General features: G+C 32.3%; 1 protein-coding gene across 2 annotated transcripts in view; it reads right to left on the bottom strand.

The window, feature by feature from the left end:
• The window catches only part of LOC113397640 (paired box protein Pax-6), a 52988-nt gene that overhangs the window by 9307 nt on the left and 21092 nt on the right, over positions 1 to 22589 (bottom strand). For both annotated transcript variants that reach the window (XM_026636057.2, XM_026636059.2), the window contains 3 exons: positions 13768 to 13987; positions 2050 to 2199; positions 1021 to 1103 (listed from right to left, as the gene is read on the bottom strand). In XM_026636057.2, the coding sequence (XP_026491842.1) occupies positions 1021 to 1103; positions 2050 to 2199; positions 13768 to 13987 (453 nt within the window). The remainder of the gene's footprint in view (positions 1 to 1020; positions 1104 to 2049; positions 2200 to 13767; positions 13988 to 22589) is intronic.

Here is a 22589-nt window from a genome sequence, read left to right as displayed (position 1 = left end):
TACTTGCTTTGAATAAAAAAATAACAGTTAGTTCTTTCAAAGATACCTATTTATTTAAATTAAGAAACATCATCACAATAAAAACTCTTAAATACATTGTATTTCGGATACTTTGAAAATGTATTTTCGTTGCGCTGACTTCCTTTAAAACTAATTCAATTTAGCACAGCTAAGTGCTCTTGAAAATAGTTAAAAGGTTGCAGTCAAAATTGCATTAAACCGTTATAAAAGTTGCCAAGTTTCCTGCCCGTGATAAATGGCATTTTAAACTGTTGGCAACACTGAGTGTGACGACTCGCTAAGTGAAACGAAATGTCTGCGGCTTAATTGATTCTGTTTTTTTATCGTATTGATTTTATAACAATAAAATTATACAAAAAAAACTTATACATCGGATTTTTAAAATCGACGTTATTCCCTAATGTATTTGTATTTCCAATTATACTTTGAAGCCACCCTCTTTTAATTACATACACGAAAGTAAATGTTTAAATACATATGGAATGTTAAACACGAAAGATGAAAAATTCAAACAATAAAAACATGTTTAACATATTGCTGCCGACATATTTGTGGAAGCTATATACCACATACGTAGATTTATTTGAACGTGGCTTGGTGGGATTATATAATAACCCTTGTTTTTTTAGTCTGTTTGCTAAAGACGCATCTACATGCGGCCCGTACCTATGTAAACAGGCAGTGTAAACAGGCCCTTATGAACGCATCCATGGTCCGCTTTTAATAAAGCACCCTTGTCATCTTTTTTTTATTTTATTTTAGCTGTGAATTAACAAGCTTCCACTTATTACTTTTAAAAGATTTCTCAATTTCTAACGTACAACGTCGTATAACCATTTCCGTAACCAGTAAGAGTGCTGTTAATAAAGAACAGATAATTAAGAGCGTGAAACGCACTTAAACGCACCGTTATATGCAACCTTTTTTACTTTTTTCAGTTAGTAAACGAGGCATAGACAATACAGCCACCTTACCGGTGTAAACTGGAGTTTATTTTACCTGGATACGTGCCTCAGGCAATCCAATCTTTTCAGCGAGCCGCTCGCGCGCGAACACGTCCGGGTAGTGCGTGCGCTCGAACTCTGTGGACATCCGTTTTTAAATTAAATTGCGAACTGTGACATTCCATTTTGAATCGCTGTTTGAATTCAATTTTAGCAGAAAATTATGTAGTATTAGCTACAGCTATTATAAATGTTCCTAGGGTTTCTTAGTGTTATTATGAATTTAAATACAATATATGTAACCTTCTTGGAAAATGTTTATTATAATTATGTTAATTCTATGAACTTCTTGGTTCTTATCTTACAACAAAATAATTCAAAAAGAAATTACAATAATACAATTTATTCTGTACTCTGAGATTACACTATATAAAAAATAAAAATCAAATAATATAGGTAACTAAGAAATAAGAAAAGAAAAAAATAAATAAATTAATAGCAATAACGAAAGCAATAAAACTATGAGAATGGCAATACAAACAAACAAACAAGAAAAACTGAGATTAACACGACATAATAATTGGCCGCGCCAGTGGCCAAGAGCTCGGCAAATAGAAGGGACAATATTTATTTATTTACTAATAACTTGTTATTGCAAACAATAAATAAGATGAAAGGGACGCCAAATTGGTTTATGAAGGCTCAGGGGAGCGCTTACGTGTAGCACTCTCAGCTTAAAGTCAGTTTCGAGCTGGAGTATGAATGAGATCTTGAGAACTTAAAAGGAAATTTTCGTGTTGCAAAACGCGAAATTAGTTTTTTACATCTGTAATATATGTTAACAAAATTAATTTGTGTACGAAGCTTATTCAAATTAGGTCATATTTAATTATTTGCGCAACAGTAACAAACGTATCTAAAATCCATAGAATTTTTATCCTAAGAAATCTTAGTCAGAATGAGATATTATAAAGCACACGCACAAGGTTTTTTTCCTCTAAAACCTCATTTGATTTCTACGGCCTCGGAATGTACAGCCTTAAAAGCGAGCTTATTATAAACATATTTTTTTCTGCAACTTTACCTTTTTCTAGGCTATCGATTTGGTCGTTGGTGAAAGAGGTCCGATTCCTTTGCAGCTTCCTTTTCAACCGTAGCCTCATCTGCGAATCTTCGTCACCGGATGACGCGTGCTCGCTGTTGCCATCTGACCCAGCCTCTGATTGGAGTGTATCTGTCAGGAGAATAAAAAATATATTTATGAGCACTGCTATTGGCTACTTAGAGGAGGTTGATAAATAAAAACATAATTCAAATAGTTCTCAACAAAACCTAACACAAGAAACAAAAAAATATACAAAACGGCACTTAATTTTTATTATGTTAGAGGTTATGAAAATGTAATATAATTCTATACATACTTTTACACTAATATTATAATTAGAAAAGTAACTCTGTGTAAATCTTATCTGTGTAAAACTCTGTGTCTATTACTCTTTCACGACGAAACCACTCAACCGAATTTGATGAAATTTGCCATGTAGAGTAGATAGAAAGTTGAAATCTAAGGAAAGACACGTGCTACTTTTTATGCCTAACATTTGACGACTAATCATAAATCGCGAGCGAAGCCGCGAGCGACACTTATATTTCACTAGCATCGAGATTTCACGCGTTAAATTTTGATTATAAGCGAACAATACACGTAAATACAAATACATAAGTATCTAAGTGACTCATAGGCTCGTATCGTAAAGGCTATATATAAAAGCAATAAAAATTCCGACGGATAGTTCTTGAGATCAGCGCTTCTTTCAATATTTTCAAGTATACCATTAAGTAACGAATTATAAAAAAAAACCGAGTAATATCTCTAAAAGCTGTTATAAAATATTATCTATATCAAAACAGCACTGCTATCAATAAATAATGCATCATCAGGTCTATGAAGTATCGAGTCATTTGTAAAGTAACTTTAAAACGATACTCAACAAATGTTCCAAGGGGCTACATACAGCTCTTCATCATAAACTATCAACACAACACTCGAGCAAAACGATGTCGACGACTATCAAGCGAATGCATCAGCATAATTGCACAATTGAACCCCAGAATTACAGACAAAAACTTCAAAAAACCAGTCACCGTGACCTCCGCATTCCTATCCTATATTTAACAATAAGGCTCAGCATAAACTAAACGCATTCCCTGAGGGCGATGTCAAAATTAAACGTTACTCGTAATGTTGTCGACATGCCCTCAGCTAATTGATTAATTTGCTTTATGGTCGGACCACTTGAGCCCCAGTTCGATTCCCGGATCGGTAATGGCCGCACGGGTTGATGACTCCACTGAATGGACGGTCTGTTACACAATCTGTCACATTTTTCTGATACGCTAAGATGTGGGCGGGAGCTAATTTTTGTAATGGATAATATCGGAGAATTGCTTGTCAGATTGTATGTAGTTAAGTGAAGCGTTCAACAGTATAAACGTACTTAATTCTATCGTATATTATTTTAGCTTAATGTAAAATTTTCACAATATTAATGCACAATACTTACATATTCAGAAAGAATAGCTTTATTACAAAACACAATTCTTTGTGCACGATAAAGCTATTCTTAACCTACTTAATAATATGATTATTTGCAGATTTGAAATTCTTATCTCAACATTTTAAACGGGTATTCGCCGTACAGGCATCCACGTCGCGTGTACCTACGGACATGATTGATGCGCGACATCTCCCGCGAAACACTTTCCGATCGGTTGACAATTTTGATTGATCGCGCCGTGTGCGTGCGCCCTTATCGCGTCTAACGAGAGCCGTGTCGAATGTAAACTTATATGAGATTTTTTTGTATTCCGAATGAATGTGTAGTACAATTACAATATTACAACTGTAATCGATTATATCCTCCTGTGACCTTTGAAAGATCAGACATACTGTTTTGATATAGGTATGTCTCATTAGCTCAGAGATATACCCGATGAGTCGAAAATCGTTAGTGACCACCCCCTACATTACACCGAGATGGAGAGCGTTATAACAATAGTAACGTTTCCCGGTAATTTATAATTGCTGAGCTGTAATCAAGTCGCCTAGAAAGTGTGCTTAATTTTAAAGTTGCCAAGTATGATTATGTCGTGTATACTTAAGGTGAAAATAACTACACTAAAGTAGTTTAGTTTAGTAACATTGCGTTGTAAATTAATTGGGGCTGTAAATAAGACTTAAAACTTAGGACACATGTTTCACCGAAGTTTCGAACTAAAATCTCAGTAACACTGAGCTTGATTAACGAACACGCAGACTTATTTATAACTATTTACTAAAGAGGATAAAGAATGTTTCCCGTTTCACAATCCGTGTTTTTATTTATCGTCACAGAACGAAACATAAAGGAGGAAATCATTAAAAAAGCGCTCAGAGAGACGGGACGCACTTAACCACAATCTCACCAATAACGACCTACAAATGATCGAAGGAAGAACTCGATACTGACGGGGCCGGAGAAAAATACCTAAGAGAAAATAATAGTAAGAAAATAAGAAAAGAAATAAAAGTAGGGGCGGTGAAAAAAAAATTGGAAAAAATAAGCACAAAGGGAAGCGAAGAAAGTCGGGACTCGGGACGCGGAGAGATAAAGCGAATTGAAGTTATCGGGGCGAATGGCGAACGTGGCGTAGCGCGTAGGTGGGGGCGATTGCCGCGCGATTATATGAGATCGATACTGTCACTCAAGCGAGCCGCCGCGAACCTGCCCGAGACGCGAGGCAGTGGCGACGCGCCTCGGCAGTCGCGTTGCACATGAAGTGGGACTTACATGACTTCAAATATCTCGAACTTACACAATCATTATTGATTTAACTGATAGAATACCATATTGATTAAACTATCGCCTTTCATGTTGGTACGTTAAATTTTTAACACTTATACAGATAGGTAAATAGTTTATAAACATAAACACAAACACACGATTAATGTATTATGTGACACTTTAAAACTATATAGCATTGTAATTGTATATGTATATCAGGGATGAAAGACTAACATTTTAAATAAAGATTAGGTACGCCAGGTCGTTGGTTTTTGTAGCAATCAAAGTGAGTTGGAGGTTTATACGCTTCCGCTTATAGCTTATCCCAGCTCCTCGCGACTCCAGCCCCGCAGCCGTGTTGCCGGACAAGACGCGATTCGCCTAATTCGACACGCTGACACTGGATCACTACAATTACTGAATAATACAATACATCTACAAATTGGCATTTCTATTTCATTACCTGATGTATGTTCCTGTTCTATAAATATATAAATTTCGAATGTAGGTAAAGATAATTTAAATGTATAGTTTTTCCTTTTTTTATGTTATTTTTACCTACCGTCAAATGTCAATCTTGAATCAATACAACAATGATTTGATTGTAAATCTTTTATGAAATACAAAAGTAACGTAATTAATCTTCATATGTACATACAGTAGTATAATTAAATGATATCGATATCCGAGATGAGATTGCCCAGTGGGTATAACGTGTTGATCACAACCTAAGATCGCATGATCAAATCATAGGACACTTACCTACGGGCTATTTCTATATATGTGTATATTTCTATATCTGTATCGTACAGATACGTATCAGATTTCATTAGTCCGTCCTTTCACGTCTCGTCGCTTTTAAGAAACTTTTCAAACCAAAATGAGTGAAGCGACCAGATCAAAGCGTAGTCGAGGTTTTAATTTATATAATTTAATCAATACTAGCTAAACGAAAGTATACATATTTATTAAATTCAGTAAAGATTACCTATAACTTAAAAATTTACAGTTCTAACATTTACTCCCTCAAGGGGTGAATTAAAAGAGTGGACTCTGTCCATGTTCGGGACTTACCTATCTCCTTACCAAATTTCATCTAAGTCGGTTCAGCGGTTCGTAATATTAGTATAGATAGAAAATTGGGAGTAAAAATGAATTTATAAACTATCCGTAATTATAACGATGATACAAACATATCTCCCTCCCAAATACCTACATTACAAGACATCAATTGTCACACTCGAGCTCACAATAATAAAAACTAAACCTTATCTACCCCACTACTAAGTAATTTAGATGACCCTGCAGGGGATAGATGTTGATTACAAACAAACCACTTACACAGACCCATCTATTTTCCCCTGCGACACGATAAACGTACGCCGATTAAGATGAGTCTTCGATCCAGAGGGGCCAATTTAAAGTGGTCGATGTTTGGTAATAATGGTTTATTAGGACGGGCGGAAAAGTGGTCGTCCGAGCCATTAATTTGCAATAAATTGTAAGTAAAATAGATTCTCGAATGTCATATAAATGTATTGTCATTTAGATATAAATTGTTTAAGGTGTCATTTTAACATTAAACAATAAATATATATACAGACATACATATACATGAGTGTTCATCTAGAAATTTTATCTATGATTAAAATAATATTATTCTATAATATATAAAACTTACTTTAAAATTGCTTAACAAAAGGCTGATTTAAATCTAAAGTAATATTGCAATCTTCGTTAAACGTGTAAATTCAATAAATTTATGAAATATTATATAAAATAATATTGTTTATTTTCGTATGGTATGCATTCACATATCGATTAAAATTTAAATTTTGAATATGTATTATTAGTAGTTGCGTAAAGATTTTTAGAATGAAGATTAATGCTATTAAGGCTAAGCAGGCAAACGCATAGTTGAGTTAAATATATATATATATATAATACTAACAATACTATACTACTTACTATGAGAGACTAACACCACCAAAATCAGTAATTATATAGCTGTGTTCTATCAGTTGACTTTTAACAATAATAATCGATTATATTATTAATCGAGTAAAATTTATTTGAGGTTATACCGACGGTTTGTCCAATTTCTACTTAAATAGTTTATGCGCTGAGAAGTCTTTACTAGCATTGTACATGATACATACAAACAAACATAAAATTTGTTATAATTAAAAATATAAATCATTAGCGACTTAGTTGCACGCGTCGAATCGCTAATTTACCGAATTGGTAATCGAAACTGCGGTCTCGATTTCAAATCGAAACAACCGAAGCGGGAAACCTAAGCTATTAACTTTTTAACGTGTCACTTTGATCATCGAGGGCCTTTGAATTTAAGTCAATTGCACTGGAATGGTTCGATTAAAAAGCTATTGTTTCATAGCGGTACTACAATCGAGTACTCGCGACGCGTAATCGATAGTTTTGTTATAATACGAGTAGTGATGAACCACCTGGCGAGGGGAAGCTGAAGTATTCGAGTGGTTTGTATATGAAAAACAATTAAATATTGAGCTGTGTGACTTTTTAATCACTTTTATATCGATGTGTTTTCATAGTCAACTTAAATTTGATATTATACGAATAACTTTGGTTAAATGTTTCATAAAAAGCAGTAATAAACTTCATAACTAAAGTTGAGATTTCTACATAACTGTTAATTCGAATTTTATCGAATTATTAAATAATTAAACACGTAAATATAATAAAACTAAAGATAACTATTTTAATTAGACAAGACTTCACGTTGGAATAATCAAACCAACAACTAAATTTACTTAAATTTTTTTTTTTTATCTAAAAAGGAAGTCGTTTTATACTGTTACTTAAATGTAATTTTACTTTATATATAATCCATTCCAGTTAATAATACTTCTATTCGTTTCGATCGTATTGTTGTTGTCGATCTGTTTGTATCTCAATATCACGGTTAATTTATTAGGTGCAATTGTCCAACCGCTAGTTGGTTCGACCGCCGTGTCCACCGACTGTTTATATTCTAAACCAGTGTGTACAAGCAATTTGTGCAATTATTTGAACTACTCCGCAACAAGAGCAAATAGGTTCCTGGACGTTTTCATATCAATTTAGCATAAATATTTGCTCAAAATCATAATTCGAACATCATTTGACATTACATCGTGTTCTTATAATTTAGCTATTTGGTGCGTTTCAACGAATAGTTGCCATGTTTGAAATACTACTGTAAATTGTAGATTTACACATTCTACGTAATTTGCTAATAACTTGATATATATTATGCACAAACAGCTCTTGAATAAAAAATCTTTATTTTTTTAAATTAATTAATGCTTATAAACTTATATAAGAATTGATATAATATATTGGTCGCTAATGGTCTTAGATGTTAAAAAGCGACCTAAACTAAATAATTAAAAAAAAAATTGCTACGATGAATCCGTAATAGAATTGATCAAAGATATTATTAATCTATTCAAGGACAAAGTTGTTTATTTTGTGTTTGTTTATTTGTCTTTACTTCTTCTAACATTGGGTAGGCATTTGCATTTTTTTTTTCTTTACTGGCACATATTTTAATTATCATATATTTTTTTTAAATAAAATATATTCAAAAAAAGAGAAATGAACTGAAAAAAAAAGTTTATATTGTGCGTCAATCACTCGCGCGCTTTTTTTGTCCGGAGAGAAAAACATCGGCCATTTTGTTTCGTTTTATTCTCGTATACTTTGGGAACATCAGCCGCGCCCGCCGACCCGTGAATCAAACACTGCGTTGAATATTAAAAATTTGTAGGCCATTGCGTATTGAAAAAAAAAATCTATGATTAATTTCTAGTTTTATTGTTTATCGATGCAACTATAACAAACATTTTCATTTTCAACGACATACAGCATTTATTTGGGCATATATATACCTAACCTTTGATTTTATTTATATTGTCTAGATAGAAAGTACACTCTCATTAGTAAAGTAGTATGATGTTTGGTAAGTGTCAAGATTAGCTGTAACGCACACTAAAATAATAAAGTTGGTTGTAGTTCTTTTGTAGTAAGGCTATCTCGATGTATAAGTTATCTAAGATTAAAATATAGAGCTACAATTATTTTTCTACGTATTACTTATTTAGATACTATATATTGGTTTGTAAACCGCTTTAACTATCCGTTTTAAAACGTGTTGAAGTACTTGAATTTTCGCAATACATTCAAAAATATTATAGAATTCAGTTAAAATATTTATCTGTTAAATAGAATATAATCATTTGAAATTCCCAATCATTCCAACAGCCAGGTCGGAATCGAATTTATAACCGATCTGAGTCAATGTTAATTAACCTCAGCGTTCGAAGACACGTTACGTGACAAGTGTAGACTATCAGCTCTAGTCATACTTATATATATTTTCAAATGATTACCAGTAACAAAAATTCAAAACCCAGGATGGTTCATTTAGTTGTACGTGTCAAACTCGCACATAAAAAGGTATAGTACGACCCAATTTAAATGTAGCATCGACAAATAAAATAAAACAATAAATTATTTATTTGGCGAATGTATTTGGTTTTACGACATTACAAATTATTACGTTTGCGTAAAGATCATTTTCGCATAAGAAATAAAGATCAATGATTTTGAAGTCACTTAATTCAAATGTGATCGGTTTTACGAATTTTGCCGATGCTACATCTAAGTTGTGTTGTACTATACTAAAATGCGATTATTTTTTTTTACAATAAAGTTTTGTTTATTAAGCGAAATAAATTTACTTATAACAATTACCTACATTTATTGAATTGTTCATTGGGACGTTTTCTTATTAAATTTGTTAAATAAGTGCTATACAAAGTTATTTAAATTAATTAAAGCTGAGTGAATTGCGATTTAGACCACAAGTGAATTAGACTGTTCAATATTATAAAAACATACGCTAAAGTATATCTTTATAAATAACACCTTCACTTTTAGTAATTTCGCGGATAATGTAATCGTTCAGTAGAGTTTTAAAGTCAAAACGTTATTACTTGAGACTGACCTCAGTACAAACTTTGTCGAGACGTTTGTAGGATTATGCGTTTTAACAAGATTAATGAGAAATGTTAGTCGAATGAACGTCTTTAAAACGACGTATCGTTATACCCGAAAAGGAAATGAGTGCAAGTAACTTTGTTCTTATATCGTGTATAGCTAACCAGACTGGGTACCACCCCGTATCAGTTATTCTATCACCACATGGCTATGGCATTGATGATTCCGTGTGGTTTAACAGGAATTTAACATCTTAGATGGTCGATGGCATGGTTGGCGTCGAATTGAAAGTTTCAAGCTCAAGAATCGTGTTTATTACAAAGACTTAAAAATCAGAGGAATTCCTTTATAATTTTAAATAATAAACAACAAATTAAACATTACTAACAAATCGTACCTACCTTTGTTGTATTATTAATTTAAAAATATACTTAGTTTAAATACAATCGTGAACAACATTGCTCTCTATAGACAATAATATAATTATATCGCTAAAGAAATAAGTACGAATCTATAATATACGAATACGGTATACTTACATATAATTTGTTTTTTTTTTTAAGCAGTCTGTTAATTACTGGATAGACAAAGGAAATAATTTAATGAAGAAGGTCATATTTTTTCTTAACAAAACTTGTATTTCGAGTCACGTACCACATCGAGTGTAGCGTCAAAGTGCACGTCGCTACGTGTCGCAAGTCACCGGAACAACTTAACATTGTGTTCTAAATACTAATGTCGAATAAGTATTTAATAATTAAATAGATTCTTTGTTCTAATTAAACAACTCAACATGTTTAAATTCCTACTGTTATTGTTCTAATTAGCGTGTAAATTAAAATAATAGTTAAATTAACTAACGTTTTAAAATGTGTTAAAACTTATGGAAGCATAAGGTTATTTTGATTGACGTTTAAAATATTTTATCGAACTGAAAATAAAAAAAATGTTGCAATATATTTTATAATTTTATATAACATTTCTAACGTTTTTTTTTAATTGTATAAAGTCGAATATTGTGTTGTGAAAATGCTACAAAACTAAATTTGTAGCTTTTTTTTATGTCACGTGCGGAAGGATTTTGGTGTCAAAGAGCATGTAGCGTGACGTGTCCTAATTTGTATCCAGCAATGTGTTGCCATGTGTTAATCTTATTGTGGAATATTTATTTATATAAAACCTTTTTTGTTTCGGTTTCGTTTCCTTAAGCACAGAGTTTTTTACATAATACACTCGGTAGAGAAGTTTAATTTAATACTTATTGCTATTTATATAATTATGTGAGGTGTATTTTAATATATATTTTTTAAATTAATTATATAATGGTAGAGTGTGGTTTAGACGAAGTTATTATCCTTTAGTTTTGTTTTAATTATATATTATTAAAAAGTCATAACAAAATTAGAAAGATTTAAATTTTCCAATCCATAATACTTGTATTTATTTGTTCAGACATCGCTATTACAAGAGAACGATCGGTTTCACGAGAAATTGCACTCCGTACTTCGAATAGGGAAGTGATTGAATTTATAAGTTTACTTTAAACATTTGAGCATTTAATGGTTAAATCGAATGGCACTTTTCAAAGTATTTATGAGTAACGTAGTTTGACATTTTAGCAAGATATATACCTATTTTTTTATTATTTACGAATACGTATGTGATGATAATTATTTCTAGGAAAATCGATGAGAAAATGGTCATCTAGTGGTCGTTTGCAAAGATAAAAAATATATAACACTCCTTACATCGTAAATGTGATTATAACCACGGGATCAAAAATGAGATTTCATGGGATCAGTTTTCCATTTACACTACCTTACGTACACTTTAAGCCGGACGCAATGTGATCCTAAAAGAAGTTCTGTTTGACTATAATGAGTAGTGAAGTCTAGTAGATGAAGTGAGTCTGAAAATGTAGATATCTTCCATTTAGAAATTATGATATATTCGAATTGATATATCTTCTTTTAACTACCCTCTTATAGATATGATCTTTCTTTTATAATGTTAGAAAAATTTAATTCGTTCCAAGACATAATTTTAACGTCATATAGGTAACTTTAAAAAAATGTACCTATACAGTCAGTCATCATTCGCTTAGTAAAGTTAAAGCTTTTAGATAAGGTTTAGTTTTTGTTCTACTACGCAGATTAATGGAGGTCGGTAGATACACATGAGGCTGAATTTCATCCGACACATGGAACTTGCATGTTTCTCAATATGATTTCATTCACAATCGAGCACGTGTATATCTCAGCAACTGTTTAATGTAGTCCCTCTCAAAGTCAATTCATTTCCAACCTCCTTGTCGTATAAACTTAAAGTCACCTTAAAACTTAACATTCATGTAGTATTACAGTACAAGTAAAGTATTATTATTTAATATTAAATATTAGCTTATTAGTACCGTTGTTCATCTCTCAAATATTTAGTTCTCAAATCTGCGTGTAATAACGTAAAACCGAACATCACACAAGTAACAAAGAGACATAATCTTGCAAGCCACAAAGACGAACGAAGAAACGTCGGCTGAACCAACTGTCCCCCCATCCCCCCACCCTTACAAGCCTCTCGGTTTAAGGTTAAGGGCTGCGTGCATTTTAGATACTTTATTAAATTTACACGGTGGCACTGTAACTTTACAGATTATAAATATTCATAGTGTAAATAAAAAAAGTAAAAAATAAAAATGTTTATTGTTTTACATACAATACTTAATATTGCATTGACTGCTAATAATTACTTTGTATTTTTATAATTTAATAATAAACCTTTAAAATATGTATCAACTTGTTAATAAACAATGCTTGTTAAGAATTCTCTAACTAGTATTATTTAAGTAGAGTATCTTATCAGTTGAAAATTTTAATATGTTCGGAATCAAATGATCTATTTTAATTGATATCAATATAATTGTCACGAGAATACTCCGTAGGTATTATTTTTAAACATATATTGCATTAAACATTTAAAATTTTTATATTATTATTCGACGTAGTGACAACCCTATTCTAGGTCTCAGGCATTCAGACGAGTCGTAGCTCAAAGCAGAGGGAAAAAGGACATCGCTGTCATGTCGTGACCTCTATTAGGTGCCTGACACTATTATACGCTTTGAACGCCTGCTTGAAATCCGTCTATCGCTTTGACGTTTTGTAAATTAAATTGTTTATTTCAGATTGGATTTATATCATATAAGTTAATAAGGGTATTTATACTAGACGGGTATAATTTGTACTCTACCTAGTGCTACTGTACGGGTATCTGTATATTATAATTGTATTTTGTTAAAATAATGATGTCCTCCTGCCAAATATCCGTAAGTGCGGTCATTTTCAAGAGAATCTCTTTATGCTAACTAAACCGGACATATTACGTAGACACGTATGTGTGCAAACAGGTACTTCTCACTCTAATAATCCGATGTCTAAAAATCGGATATGTCCATAAAAAGTTCAAGACTTTCGAGCTGCTCAGTGTTCCTGAGAATTTTGCGACGATTTTGTAAAAACCCTTTGATCTGGTCTCAAGTTCAGATTTCAAGAAGATCTACAGTTATAAACTAACTACTAGACCAAGGAGATAGTCTAAGTTAGTGTAAACAAGCCCAAGAATTATACGTACATAACTTGACGTTTCTATTATGTCAACCTAACCAATATATACCAACTAGCAGGGATGTCAGGTCATCGGTGATGGATACGATTTATACATCTTGCGAAGCTGTTTTTTAGTAGTTATTAATTCATTTTATAACGTTGTTTTTTATATCTGTTGTGTTATGTTTACGTTATATAAAAACAGTGACAGCTTAAATAAACTGAGCTGAACACATTATACTGAATAGTTCTACTATGTAGTATTTAGAGTTCTTTGTATAATTCTTCTAAGCACGTTTCCAACATATGACAGTACCCCTAAAAGTCGTTACCTTATCATTCATAAGCATTTACCTCTCTTATGCTCTTCTGTCCCGGGCCTGTTGAGCTGAGGTGGTAATGGAGCTGGTATCGTCGGCGCCGCTGGAGCGGTAGGTAGGCCGGGGTACCACCAACCCGTCGCAGCTTGACCGTTGAACATTCGCAGCTTCTCGTAAACGCTGTCGTTCTGCGCAGACGCAGCCTGCTCCTTCTGCGACGCCAGATTTCTTAACACACGGTTGATCGATGATACCTAGATGTGGTGAACGACCTTTTAATTTTAAATCGTATATAAAATAACCTATTTAATTTCATTGATATATTTTTTGTCTACATTGGACTTATTATATATTTAAATGATGTAGCGTTTTGTGTTAAAGACCTCGGTTATATATTTATTTAAATATGAAATTCATCACATCTATGAGCGTATCAATCCTTGAGGTGTTTATCCTAACCCTTAACGACGTTCCTGCGGTTAACAAGGGCTGTTGTTTATTTAAAAAACTAAGCGTATACACGAAATGTTCTTTCATATTTAACATTGACCAATGAACATGTCTGTGCAAAAGTGTGCGTGTAAAAATAACGCATGTGTTTATATTTCACATAACGATAAGTGTTTATTACAATTTTCAACTGACATAAATATTTTTCAACAGTAAACGTAACAAATTTAATTAACAGTAAACGTTTTAAAAAATCCACAAATTCTGAAAGCAGTATTTTTACACTTTATTAAGTTGTTAAATTTTTATTTATAACGTGCTTTCAGGAGTCTACTTAAATAAAGTATATTATGTTTTAAAATTAACTGTACGTACTCTAACGCTATTCATTAAAAATACCGTATTAATGACTAAATGAGTGTATGAGATTCCATTAGTCATAGCTAATAACGAAATAAATATAAATGTTTCAACAATAGACAAAAGCAACAACCGTTCAGTAAGTTACCCGGCACGCAAACGTATCACCCACACACACACACACGCGCGCTCTCACCACACACATGCCCATTCCAATCTCAGCCAAACTAAATAACTATCTAATAGGAAACAAATTGCGAAACGTTCCCGCCCTTTTAACTTCCAAGCACGTGTAATTTAAAATTTAATATGATTACTAAATTCCAATCGGGAGCCTCAAAGGGACACAGATTAGGGCCCTCCCCACTCACCCCTTCAGGGCCTAAAAACCCCAATATCCATCTACTTTCGCCGAAAAAGCACGCATGCGTAAAAACCTAACTCACACAAATATGCTCTATGTATGCCCATTTTAACACGTACAATCTTCGTTATATGTATATAGGCAGCGCCGCGGGGCGTCCCTAGATAATAATATCTATCTGTTTTCTTGTTGCTATTGGCAACGGGGAAAATATATTTTTCTCTGTAACGGCCGGGGATCGGAGGGCGGCTGCAAATTCGCAAATGTGTTCACAGTTCTTGGATATTACGTTCATAATCGATTTCCCTTGGACATTTTCGTTTTCAGTGTTACAAGTCTCTAAGATTGCCTTTTGTGTTATTCGTAATAATTGTTCTTGAAATACGTGCCATTTTATTATTCGAAGAAGCGGATTATTTTTTTCTATTGTTTTAAAAATAAATAACGAACTTAAAATTAAATTTCGAACATTTAAATTACAGAATGAATTTTATAAAAATATAAAACGTTTCGTTTTTGCTACATCAATATGTTGTGTATAAGTATTTGGTAACCTTAATACTTTATGCCAAATATAGTGTATACTGTGAATACAAAGTGTATGCAAACTATCGGTGTAACGTGTTCAGCTTTAATCCCGTGTAGCGCTAATGGAAGGTAATGTACAGGTGCCGTTAAACCTCCATACATTTGCTAAAAGCTTTTATTTGTATACAAAAACGTATATTTTATACCTAATGCAAAACGTTTCGCACAATTCTCAGTCTATTTAAAATTTATTCGGCTTAAAATAATTCCTACGCATTTTACTTTCAAAGAGTCACAAAATATTTAATTTGATATATTATATTTTGTAAACGTTTTGTAGCAATCTGTTGCAAGTGAATGAGTTCGAGAATTTTACATTTATATTATATAACTTGAATCAATATAATTTTTAATACGCTACGTACATTTTTTATATTATGAAAGCTTTTTCAGGTTGTGTTTAACGGCAAAGTGTTATTTAGTTGTAGCTAAAAAGAGAAATAACTTAAATGTTATTTTTAATTAACACGATTTAAGATATACAATGATTGAGTTTTCTTCATTGATTAGGAATTTCAGACACTGAGAGTATTTTTTCACAGTCCTGTCTGTAGGATATATTATGGTGCAGTCGTGTCTGCGTAAATACATGTGTACTCTCCATTTCCTCACTCTTATAGTGCAATGGGATGGGAATCCAACATGAACAGAGAAAGATCAAAAACTAAACTAACTGGTTTACGTGCTATCAGGACCACAAAATTGTAGATTAGCTAATAATTTCTTACGGTCGCTTCTGAGAATTTATTGATGGAAAAAATACCAATATTTTTACAGGATGGATTCGGCAATTTCCATTTTAGGAACCCCAGATCTTAATTCTAATAAGCTAGGCGCATGACAAATGAGGCAGTTTGATACAATACGCATAATTGTCATGATAACCTATACTAATATTAGATCCAAAATATCACCAATATTGATTGACAATATTAATAAAAAATTAAAAGAATATCCAATCAGATAGTGTCAAAGAAAAAAAACCGTCAAAAAATCAAGTTCGAATTTTAAAACAGCCAATAAGAGAATTGCGTTTAAAATGCATTCTGTAACTGACAGCTCACCGACCAATCAGATGAGAAAAAGATTAAAGCGGTTTGAGCTCGTTCGAATTAGAATTATAAAGGATTTATACTTTTTGTTGCTTAATTGAGTTTTATAATGGATAAAAAACATTGTAGTATTCTTTTTAAATTGTTTTAATGATTTCTTTCGTTGAATGTCTACGTAAGTCAAAGTCAGTTCGAACATGTTTAGGTGAAAATATTTTTACATATGACTTATACCGTTTCAGTACTAGAGCTGTCGAATTAGTGATCAACGATGTGTGTAAAGGGCCCGCGTGTTTTAGACGTGCGGGACACGGGGTGGCTTTAAACAAGATTTGAAAAACTGCCCCGTATAAGGGGTGCATTATGAATAAGCTTAAAACAAATATGTTACAAATACATTGAGATTCATTTAAAAAAAGCTATTATGTCTAGAGTTACTATAAAATATCTTAACTTATTTTATACTTACTTATATAAAAGAGCGGATGGTATCTACAGAACATATCGTTTCACGCTTAGATCAATCTATTCAGTTAACCAGTAGGTTAGTGCAGAAAAAAAAATCTCGCAATAATTAAACCAAAATCAAAAAGACCTTTTTTTAAAATACTTATTTAGACTCTTTTAATATTAGCCAATAAATAAAATTAAATTTATCCGTTTTTATGGAACAACATAAAATATATTTTCATGTACTTGTACACAATATAGGTATATCACAGATACGGGTTTTTTTTAAAGGCGTCACAGTGACCATAAATAACCTTTTACGGAATTGTTGTGATCACTTAAATACATATTGAATGTATGAATATGAATTGAATTGGAAACAAACAAATATATTTTTTTATTTACACGCAATTAAATATTAACTTAATATAACTCATTAAATAATAGAGCTGATTCTTTTAGCTATGCTTCTCAACTTCACAAATGAGAAAGAGATAGATATATTCCATATAATTTGTTTAGATAGGCATTAGTTACTTAAGAATCGACAATAGTAAATTTTATTTGAATGCTAATGTACTTATTAATGTTAGGTCAATGCCTTCACATGACAGCCGACATTAGGCGCTCTACCGATGGCTTTATTCGAGCTTAATTAAAATTCAATATTAATAATACGTGAAGCGAAACAAAAATCCTACCGTATAAGGTCTGAAATATGACACGGACACTTTCGACTGACGGGTAGGTACTATAGGCTACTCCATTAAATATGCGTAGAGGATTATATATTTTATTGTTCAAGTAATAGCATCTATAATTGATAGAATAATATGTAGACGATGAGAAAAATGTACGATTCGTAATGTTTTATTTCAATAAGGAATATTAAATTTTAGATCGTTCTGAAAATAAATGTTACTGAATGAATAGTTTCATAAATATCGTGTAAAAGTCCTATGTTTCAATATGAAACGTTTGCGCAAAATATTTCAGACGTTAAATTTTTTTATTTTTATTTTCGAGTGAAATGTTCGTATTAACAACTCAGGATATATAAATAAATCATGACTTATCGAACCTAACCTGGTAGAGATATAATAGCTTTTAAATTTAAATATATATAGGAAAAATTGTTTTTGATTACAATTACTAATCTAAAAAATCAACATAATTAAATAAAAGGCATAAGAAAACACACTTGATCAGGAAGTTTCGATGCTTTCAAAGCATAATGATAATATTAATATAATATAATGCAGAATAATGAAATAAGAGTGAAGATAAAATCTTAGTGCGAGGGAACGGATCGAGTTTCGCGATGCAACATGACATGCGCGCGCGCAGCGATAGCGCTCTCACTGCACGCGACTTGTTACATACAAAACCGTCTTAATAAAAATGTATAATTCAATGAAGAGTTTGTATAAGATACCAAGATCATAGGCCCTTTAATGCGTGCAATGAAAAGTGTAATTTCTAAAGTGTCGGAAATATATAGAGTGATAGATCATCTTTACACGGCGCGCGGGCGTTCTCGCGTCATTTTGACATTGACAGGTGTCACTAGGGATGCGCGCACGCACGTCGTTGCGTCGAGACACAACGATAGATCATGCGATAGTGGTGGACCTCGTGTAGGTGGTCTCAAGTAACGCGTTAGAACAAAAGCTCAACTATCTAACCGATCGGGTTTTTATCGATAGCCCTGTTAATTAAATTGAATGTAAAATGAACCACATCACGGAAGATAGTTTCCTAATTTTTCATACATTTATAATATCTTAAGTGATGTGGAAACATTTGATGTGATTCAGAGATTCTTGGTGAATTTAAATTGTTCCAAAAAATCAAATAATAATACTTACTATTCGTCTTAAATATTTAGTGAAACTTATTTAGCATGGCGAAGACAAACTAGTTCAGTAGATATCTATATACTTTCTTCTCCGTTGTTTGTAAGTATACATTTTTTTTCCTGTTTGATAGATATTGGCGAGTTTTAATGTCATCATTTAAAATTATATTCACTGGGTATATGCAAATACATTGATTATCCTCAAATCTTTACTAATGATTCCGTTAGTATTTTAACACTAGTTCGATGTTGCTTTTTTTCGACATATGACAATGGGATTAATATGCGAATTAATGGACATAAAATTACAAAGTAATGAAGATACGATCAAAGAAAAGTCCCCTTTTAAACTTCGTTCAGCGTTCACTTTTCCGAGCCAACAGCATCAAGACTGATACAGGCATCCGGACAATAGCCATTACATTCCATCGGAAGGGTCTCGAACCCTCAGGATTAGAATTACTATTACCTACATCAGTATTATCTATAAACATTTTAACGTACACGCTTAACCCGCGGAGACCCAAGTTTGATTCCCCGGTGAAAAGCGGTTGGGGTGCGGTCGGTGAGGGGTTTTTTTTGCAATTCTCAAAGGACGCGTTCTGAGATTGGGTGAATCGTATTCAGTTGATTATCGCTTTTAAATTGTTGAGATTTCTCTTATATATATATTATTATATTATTTAATAAGTTATTATACATATACCTATATATATTTATCGGTAGTTTTATTGAGAGAATCTCTTTTCAGTGATATTTTTTTTAACGACAATGACATTATATCTTGACTTTTTTTTATAATTAATTAAGTTTTAAGATTGATAGGTTATATCTTTACATGTAAATGCTTAAATTAAAATAGTGTTATCATTTTCGTTTTTGTGATTGCTGGAGATTTTATTGAGTGATCACAAAATCCTACTTTAAAAAATACGCTCAATATTTGAATCATAAAAATGTAAGCACTTCAATTCGTTTTATAAATAATCTAATTCCCTAAATCATTATATATAAACTATAACATATATCATAAATAAAATATTACATAACCAAATTAGTCTAAAATATAATACGTGATATTTGTAAGATAAAATGTAAACGAAACCTTATGAACGAATCAACGTCTCATTTCTTAAAGTCGTTTTATCAAGAATTTATTTCTGTTTGATTTAAATATGTCATAAATGTATGTTAGAATGAATATTCGTGGATACAATAACTAATGCTTATGAGCTATTGTGTCAAACTAAATGAACGGACATATTGAACAATTCATTGGTCGGTTTAATTCGCTAAACGCAAATGATCCAGTAATATCCATGTGGTCCATAATGAACATTTGTTTTTAATGATCACGGATTTGAACCGTATTTAATCGTCGTTTTATAAATATTCATAATGAGAACTATATTTTTTTTATTTTGACCGAATTGATGTCTTGTATAAAGCGAATTTGTTATAAGTATTTTTAGGCGCTGATAATGAACTGTCTTTGTTAATTGAGTTTTTTTTCTATATGTTTATTTTTTGGTTACGGCATCTTCTTTCATTTGAGGAAAAGAATTGGAGCTCATTTCGCCACGCTGATCCGATACGGATTGGAGGATATACCTACATATGAATTTCAAATTTACTTCTGTTCCTTTTGCTGGTGACAGGTAACAGTACTGCCAACTACAATATGAATTATAAACACAAATTAAGCGCACGAAAAACTCAATAGCCTTATATAACTCGTCCAGGGTTTGAATCCGCAATCGTCGACTTAAAGTTTTATTTATTTATTCTAGCCACCAATGTGACTTGTACCTAGTACAGTAGTAGTGTTATTCTAAAATAAGTAGAACTTAATAAACGATCAAGATGTTATTGCTTAACATCCTACGTGGAATCACGAGAGGTTGTTTACCTCGCAATATCTGATATTCGAGAAGAAAGTAAATTTAAATTGGAGAAGATGTCCACGTCTTAAGCCGAACATCTTAATTAGGATGTAATTCGAGAGATCCAGTAACATCGCTTCGTGTCCGTAGGGCTACGTAATATGTGGCACGAAGCCCCTAAAATGCGACGCAGTAGCGTTTTGGCGGTGTCAAGTTACTTGGACCACTACGCTCGATCGTGCCAGCTAGCCACTAATTAATAATACTAAATTATATAACAACTTTTTAATGATTGGATCTCCTTGGTCAGTGTGTGAATAATAAAAAAAACTTTACCTAGGTAATTGTTAAATATCTTATCTTTGCTTTTATTAAAGATTGTTTTGATATCAATATTTTTAAATAATTGATGTCATATAGGTATTAGTACAGAAGTTTAAGCTTCATACGTACACAATTAAAATGTTTATGTACTTAATAAGTTTAAGTTACAACAATTACTTATAAATTTTATATTATCATTGGTTGGATATATAAGTAGGTTGTATTAAGGGTAGGTATTATACGTCTACTGTATTATATTAATATCTACATACTATTGTATTGGGTAGTCATAGCACGTGATATAATCTATACCTTCACTCATAAAAAAAAATAAAAATATTAACGTATCTAACTTTGGCTTAAAATAAAAATAACTTCTACGTTAAGTATCTGGACTTAACTATCAATTCCTATGCCACCATAAGCAGTTGGTAAACCGTAGAAAAAGGCAGATGTACCATAGATATGGTTTGTCAGCGTGAATGAAAGAGACAACGAATGTTCGCGCACCCATGCGTGAAACGCAGCATTAAAGTGTCGATTGTTAAAAGAAAAGTGGCGTAAGTACAAGGACTATAAAACGACTGTTGACATTATGTTTTATTCAAAATCATCGTTAGTAAGTAAACAACATTTTAAAAATAATATGACTAAATGATATGCATATTATAAATTTGTACTGAAATCTCAGGAGACCCATATTAAGGTCATTTATAAATATCACACGATACGAGAACTAATTCGTAGATGGACGAGAACTCAACAAAAAACACATACTTAATAGACAAACGATCCTGTTAACCTGTCAATTCATATTAAGATATAAAGATCATATGCATTCGATAATATGATGCGACGGTACCACGAATCGTTTTAAATATTAAAAAACAAAGGAGAGTCTGAACCGTCAACGACGTATGCACTTACGTCGCTCTTCCACGGAGTCACAATCGATTGTTCAAAGTATTTTTGTCTACTCGCAGCCGGTAAGAAACATCACGCCCATTCGACCGTTATGACTAGACTACGCAACTCGCAATAAACACCCATCCCTTTCTAACACACGTGTCACCGCATCTTCGTATTCGTCGATGCCCAGTGGGCCGTGTGCGTGCGACAGTCATAAAAATAGCCCCTTCACGAATCTTCTAGGTAAGAGGGATGATGTACGAGTACAATTTTCCCTCTTGTTATTTATATATAGGTGTTATGGGGAGGTGTTTGGGAGGATTTTTTTTATTAATAAGGCATCCCTATGTTAATAAGACTGAAGACTTTTTTTTATCGAACCGAGTAAAATTTTTTTTAAGTATTTGATATAATCCCTAAAAATTCATGTCATAAAACAATATAACTAACATAATTATGATGACAATAAGTTTTAAATAATTCTTTGTACAATTAAAATCTTACTAAACCTTCTACAATAAAACTATTTCAAACATTTTCAATTATCCACAGACAAAAAAAAATCGTCCGCGGCTTTGTCACGGCGTGTTTACACTCGGTTACAAAGGCCCGAGTTTT

The sequence above is a fragment of the Vanessa tameamea genome, chromosome 22, assembly GCF_037043105.1.
Source record: "Vanessa tameamea isolate UH-Manoa-2023 chromosome 22, ilVanTame1 primary haplotype, whole genome shotgun sequence".
NCBI classification, from domain to species: Eukaryota; Metazoa; Arthropoda; class Insecta; order Lepidoptera; family Nymphalidae; genus Vanessa; species Vanessa tameamea.
The sequence above is the reverse complement of the archived record's forward strand: the minus strand, read 5'-3'. Positions and strand labels throughout refer to the sequence as shown.